The sequence below is a fragment of the Capra hircus genome, chromosome 28, assembly GCF_001704415.2.
Source record: "Capra hircus breed San Clemente chromosome 28, ASM170441v1, whole genome shotgun sequence".
Taxonomy (NCBI): domain Eukaryota; kingdom Metazoa; phylum Chordata; class Mammalia; order Artiodactyla; family Bovidae; genus Capra; species Capra hircus.
Genome location: NC_030835.1, coordinates 4,104,465 through 4,111,754, shown reverse-complemented (window position 1 = coordinate 4,111,754; position 7,290 = coordinate 4,104,465). Strand labels below are relative to the sequence as shown.

General features: G+C 42.9%; 1 protein-coding gene across 1 annotated transcript in view; it reads right to left on the bottom strand.

The window, feature by feature from the left end:
• GLUD1 (glutamate dehydrogenase 1) overlaps positions 1,785–7,290 on the bottom strand; it is a 39,357-nt gene continuing 33,851 nt past the window's right edge. Inside the window, exons 12-13 of the mRNA XM_005699318.3 lie at positions 5,657–5,719; positions 1,785–3,167 (exon numbers count right to left, since the gene is read on the bottom strand). Coding sequence (XP_005699375.2) covers positions 3,048–3,167; positions 5,657–5,719 — 183 coding nt within the window. The 3' untranslated portion in view covers positions 1,785–3,047. The remainder of the gene's footprint in view (positions 3,168–5,656; positions 5,720–7,290) is intronic.

Genomic DNA, 7,290 nt, shown 5'->3' with positions numbered 1-7,290 from the left:
GGTCCGTGTTATACAGTAGGGCCTTGTTTATCCACCCTATATGCTCAGTCACACATGGTAATCCGAAACTCCCGGTCCCTCCCTCCCCTACTTCCCTCTCCCTTGGCAACTGCAGGTCTGCTCTCTGAGTCTTATCTGGCAGGTCTGTGCGTTTGACATGTCTTAGATTCCACGTCTGAGTGATGTGATCTGGTGCTTGTCTCCTGATCTACTCCGCTTGCTATGGTGATTGCAAGGCTCATCCCTGTTGCTGCGAGCTGCGGTATTTCATTCTTCTGCGGCTGAGTGATGCTCCATTGTATGCACCGCAGCTTCTTTATCCATTCATCTGTGAGTGCACATTGAGGCTGTCTCCATGTCCTGGCTATTCTGTTATGCTGCTCTGAACATAGGGATCCAGGTATCATTCTGGACCAGAGATTTGTCTGGAGACATGCCCAAGAGACACATTTCTGGACCATATGGTACCTCTAGTTTTTTTTTTAGTAACTTCCACAGTTTTCTATAATGTCTACAGCAATTTATAATCCCATTGACAGGGTAAGATGGTTTCCTTTTCCCAACATACTCTCCAACACTTATTATTTGTAGACTTTTAAATGATGGCAGTTCTGACTCATATTACAGGATATTGAATATCGTTCATATATATATATATCTCTCTCTCTCATATACTGTTCGGTTGCCACGCTGTGTCTGACTTTTTTGCACCCCATGGACTGTAGCCCACCAGGTTTCTCTGTCCATGGGATTTTCCTGGTGATAAGAATAGAGTGGGTTTTCATTTCCTTCTGCAGGGGATCTTCCTGACCCAGGGACTGAACCTGTCTCCTGCATGGCAGCTGATTTTCACTGCACGGCGCTGAGCCACCTGGGAAGCGCAGGTACACACACACACACGGGATATTGGCGTGTCATCTTCTTGCCTTTGCCTGGCTTTGGTGTAAGGATAATACTAACCTCATAGGTGTTTGGGCTTCCCTGGTGGCTCAGTGGTAAACAATCTGCCTGCAATGCCGGAGACGCAGCATGACTATATAAATGCTCCCATTATGTCAGCCAAAGACCACACTAAGATTTATCACCCCACTCTCATATGACGTGAACTCTACTCACCTACCTGGTATTGTTCCAAATAGTCTGGAACTTGTTTTCACATCTTTCCCTGCCGCCCCATCCCTATTTTGATGGTCCATTTAGAATGCAAATAGACATTGGGAAGGGCCTGCCATGACCACAGGGCCATGGGCTTATTTACTCCTTGCCCAGATGCTCAGAACCATGGAGAGACAGACTCAGTACAAAACAGACACTAAGTTCAGCTGACAGTTATGTTCCAGATTTGCCAGCTATATAAGCTGGTGGACTCAGGTCTGGAATCCAGTTGTTGATTACGGATACTATGATTACTATCAATCATATGAATACTATGATTATTAGTATTCTGTCTTGTTATATCCTTTGACTAAATTATTAGAAACAAAACCATAATCAACAAAACCTCCCTTTGTTAAAAACTACTTATATATAAAAAAAGGTATATAAATTATGTTGGTATATCAGTTTTAAGCCCTAGAACCTCTTCCCTGAGAACAGCCACTGATAATGTTTCATAGAATAAAACACAAAAGAATCCAAGAGTCAAATTTGGGCTGCTCAATATAATCCAAAGATACGTTATATATGTGTTTGTTTCAAAAATTTCAGAAACCCAATTATAGTTTTATCATGTACTGAAAGAGGCAAACATATCAAATACAAAAACACAGAAATGAAACATAAGCTTTGGAAAAGGTAGTCTTTTTAATAACTGTTTTATCACCAGGTTAAGTCATGCAGTTACAAAGTAGTTAGAAATTTCTAAAAGGATATTATTGTTAAAAAAAAAAAAAAGAAAAGCTCATTCTTACATAAATACTCTCTAGTACTTCATTGGGGCACTACTGTTCAAAGGCCCTGGCCAAACAACTCCCAACAAAACAGAACCCCAAGTTGCTTCCAGCCCACTAGGGACGAAGCCGTGCGCAAAGATGAGGCCTCTAAACGAGGACACCAAGTCAGGGCGAGTTGGGGCCATTGGCAATGCCGCCAGCCAGACTCCAAAGAGGGAGTCCACGCGGTTTTTTCTGGGATACTCTACTTGAATTATCGTTCAATTAGTCAATGCAACAGATCTTCAAAAGAGAACAATTGATTAACATGATAAGGAGGTCACTACATTCTTTGGACTATATATCATAATTGTGGTTAGCAAATTCCGACAGCCTTAACAAAAATAGCCTCCATCATTTGCAGGTATGAAGATAACTTAATTCTCTACTGGGCTTTTTATTTTTGCTGGATGACAGTATGCAATTGACAAGCTATAAATGATACTGTTTTATGTTATAAAAATACTAGCTTTTTTCATTTATTACGTTTATAGGCATTCACTGCTTGAGTCAAGGTTAGGCTTGTTAAATGATTAAAGGCAATTTTCTTACAGCAGCATGTACTTTTTCTAAAAGAATAAAATACATAAAGAGAGACAGTTTTGTTTTTTTTTGTTGTTGTTTGTAACCTATAAAATTGAGTTATTTTGCTGATGTAAAATACCAGTAACTCACTTGAGAACCATGCTGCCTCCTGAAAATGCCATATACCTGCTTCTTACGTGTGTCAAAGCACCTGACAGACGTGTTCAGAGCTGAAGCAGCGAGTGACTGACTGGTCTTGGCCAAGAGGGGCTTTCCTAGGGCCACAGCTGACTGTGCTGGAAGCAGCCATGGAGGGAGGCAGCACAGGCAGACGGAGAACCCTTATGTGAAGGCAAAATGCCCAAACGACTCTCTGGAGTAGCTGATTTCTACGATCTCCTATTAGCTTATATATGATCCCCTAACCTTAATTTCTTTTTCTTAAAGGGCTGATTTGGATTGACTTGCTGTGAATGGTGTCCGTTATCTATTACGTCATGAGAGAGAGATTTCTGTGGTTACATGTAAACTTGTGATAGGTCTGCAGATGAAGAGGTGAAAGGGCAGTGAGGATGTCAGCCACAGCCTGGTCTATGTGAAGGTCACACCAGCTTCATTGTACACCTTGAAGACTTTCTCGATGGCGTTGACGTAGGCGGCCGTTCTCAGGTCCAGTCCCAGGTTATACTTCATGGCTGTGCGCATGATTTGCTGAGATGAAGGAGAAAAGGCAGTGATTATCACCCCGACTCAAGCAGCCAATCCGTGAACACACGAGGTGGACGTGAGCCTGGTACAGCTTGCCTGGGTGCCACTTTAGGGCTGGATTTGTATAGCCAAAGAGAAACTGCATAGGCGGAAGGACAGCTTCTAGTTGGGAAGGATTAATTCTCTGGAATTGATACAGAACTATTGTTTAGGCAACAAGAAGGTGCTACTCTACTCCTCAAGACTTAAGATGTGAGCTATCTCTAGGCCCCTTAGACATCTGGTAATCTGAAGCAAGTATGACATACACTAATAATGTAAATGAACTAAGGATGGGGTGATGGAAATGTTCTGGAGTTAGTGGCGATGGCTACACAGCTTTGTGAATAAACTCAAAGGCTGTTTTGTTGTATATTTTAAAAGGGTGAATTTACGGTATGCTAGTTATCTCAAAAAATTAACGGCAAACCCCATGATCAATATCTGCTCTGCTATTTCAACTTAATGCCAAGTGGATAGAATCTGAACTTGAGAAGAAATTAAGAAAACTGGACTCAGTGCTCCTTCGGCAGCACGTATACTAAAACTGGAACGATACAGAGAAGATTAGCATGGGCCCTGCGCAAGGGTGACACGCAAATCTGTGAAGTGTTCCATATTTTTCCTTTGACGAAGGAGGCAAGAATATACAATGGAGAAAAGACAATCTCTTTAACAAGTGGTGCTGGGAAAACTGGTCAACCACTTGTAAAAGAATGAAACTAGAACAGTTTCTAACACCATACACAAAAATAAACTCAAAATGGATTAAAGATCTAAACGTAAGACCAGAAACCATAAACTCCTAGAGGAGAACATAGGCAAAACACTCTCCGACATAAATCACAGCAGGATCCTCTATGACCCACCTCCCAGAATATTGGAAATAAAAGCAAAAATAAACAAATGGGACCTAATTAAAATTAAAAGCTTCTGCACAACAAAGGAAACTCTAAGCAAGGTGAAAAGACAGCCTTCAGAATGGGAGAAAATAATAGCAAATGAAGCAACTGACAAAGAATCTCAAAAATATACAAGCAACTCCTGCAGCTCAATTCCAGAAAAATAAACGACCCAATCAAAAAATGGGCCAAAGAACTAAACAAACATTTCTCCAAAGAAGACATACAGATGGCTAACAAACACACGAAAAGATGCTCAACATCACTCATTATCAGAGGAATGCAAATCAAAACCACAATGAGGTATTATTTCACACCAGTCAGAATGGCTGCAATCCAAAAGTCTACAAGCAATAAATGCTGGAGAGGGTGTGGAGAAAAGGGAACCCTCCTACACTGTTGGTGGGAATGCAAACTAGTACAGCCAGTATGGAGAACAGTGTGGAGATTCCTTAAAAAACTGGAAATAGAACGGCCTTATGCCCCAGCAATCCCACTGCTGGACATGCACACTGAGGAAGCCAGAACTGAAAGAGACACGTGTACCCCAATGTTCATCGCAGCACTGTTTATAATAGCCAGGACATGGAAGCAACCTAGATGTCCATCAGCAGACGAATGGATAAGAAAGCTGTGGTACATATACACAATGGAATATTACTCAGCCATTAAAAAGAATACATTTGAATCAGTTCTAATGAGGTGGATGAAACTGGAGCCTATTATACAGAGTTAAGTAAGCCAGAAAGAAAAACACCAATATAGTATACTAACATATATATATGGAATTTAGAAAGATGGTAATGATAACCTTGTATGCAAGACAGCAAAAGAGACACAGATGTATAGAACAGTCTTTTGGACTCTGCGGGAGAGGGCGAGGGTGGGATGATTTGGGAGAATGGCATTGAAACATGTATAATATCATATGTGAAATGGATCGCCAGTCCAGGTTCGATGCGGGATACAGGATGCTTGGGGCTGGTGCACTCAGATGACCCAGAAGGATGGTGTGGGGAGGGAGGTGGGAGGGGGGTTCAGGATGGGGAACACGTGTACACCCGTGGTGGATTCATGCTAATGTATGGCAAAACCAATACAATATTGTAAAGTAATTAGCCTCCAATTAAAATAAATATATATTAAAAATAATAATAAAAAAAGAAAGAAAACTGGACTACAAACTGTGCTTGAAAGGCTTTGCAATAATGATCAAGTTGTCAAGAAAACTTTCATACAGACCAAATCCTGCAGTAAGGTAGCTTCCTATAGCTGTAACAGAGTAATGTGCACTGAGCTGCAATCCAGTTTGGCTGACTAAGCTAAACATCACTCCTCCTAACCTGGCATTATTTATTTCAAAGTCTGGAAAACGTATTGAGGACCCTAGAAACAATGCTCATCATTTAAGAATGGAAAAGCACACGTTCTGGAACATTTAAGCAGACTGATATTTCCTGTCACTGCTCACACAGTCGGGCAGCTGAGGTGCCGCAGCTGAGCTGCACTTCACGCAGCCAGTGGAAACACCAACAGCATCTGTATACGCACCCTGGCAGAGCGCTCCATGGTGTAAGCTAAACCAGAGTGCACGATGTCTTTCTCAGAGGCACCCTGTTAGGAAAAAGAATAGTTTAACCAAAACCATACAAAGACATGCTTCACCTGTCAGAGCGCAAAGGATTCTTAAGTCAATATACAGCGAGATAGAATTGTTTTCTTTCAGGCAAGATATACTTAATTTAAAACATTTGTATAACATTTGTATCAATTAAGAAACATGGGTTAAACCTTATTCCAAACTTGTTCTACCAAATTAGGAAACACTTGCTTTACAAGTGGAATACTGCTATGCCTTTCACTCACTCACTCATTCATTCAAATATTATATATATACTATGTGCTAGGAACTCTTCTAGGTACTGGGGACACAGCAGAAAACAAAACAATGAAACTTCTTTCTTCTCATAGTTTAGATTCTAGCAGAGGAAACGGCATACACAGTTAAAAACCAGGCCCCTAAGATCACCAAAATTTTGAATTCAGACTGAGAATGGCTTAGGGCCCGAGGGCTTCCACTGTTAACAGGGCAGAGTGATGGCAGGCCTCAGCAGAAGGGCCGGCGAGTGAAGCAGGGAGAAATCCAGGAGGATGCAGCGCCCTGGGAGCTTAGATGCATTTCTACAGGGAGTGATCACCTGTGAGCAGCGAAGTAGCTGAGGACTGGACAACGACAATGTGGCAAATGACAGCTTGGCGATGTTGCCAAAGCGGTTACCTGGACAAGAAGAGCTTTGGTGGCGTGCTGGGCAGAATAGGAGGCATGGATACGGAAGAACTGAGAACAGAGCGTGTGCGCCTCTTACGGAGGTATGCTGATTAGCAGCAGCCCCTACTTTTGGCACTGGGAACGGGTTCTGGGGCAGACAATCTTCCCATGGACTGGGGAGGAAGGACGGTTCTGGGGTGACTCGAGCACATTTACTGTGCACTTTATTCCTGTTATTGTCACACTGTGGTATATGATGAAGTATACAGCTCACCATCATTTCCCACTCGCTGACAGCGTTCTGATATGAGCTGCGAGCAACTGATTTACTGCGGTCTCTGCGCAGGCAGATCTGCTGATGACCTGTATCTGCGGCTGCTCCACAGTGCTAGCACCATTGCTTCAGCTCCACCTCACATCATCAGGCACTAAATGCTGTGGGGCACAGGCCAGTCACAGTAGGGCTTGCGAGGCGGAGCTCAGGTGGTGCTGCCAGCAATGGGCAGTGGCTGTAACTACAGATGAGGCTTCACTTATTTGCCTGCTGCTCACCTCCCGCTGTGCAGCTGGTTCCTAATAGGCCACAGATGGTACCCAGGGGCTGGAGGCCCTTGCTATACAGGAAATAAAAATGACAAGACCTGGAAGGGCAAGTATGATTGAAAGATCTATATTTTCTTAAGAAAGCATTTGTTACATTGATAGCAAAGACTGACGAGGGAAAACTGACGGTGCGAAAGAGGCAAAGTTTTGCCGGAAGTTGAAAGCAGGTCATCTGGTTGCCCAGAACAAGGTGCGGGCTGAGAAGGAAGCACAAAGCGTTGCTCTGTAACAGTAACAGGGCACAGACACCAGAAGCTGTGTAGAGGTGCAGGTTCCCTGATGCTTCACTCTTCTGTGAACAGATCCCAGGACA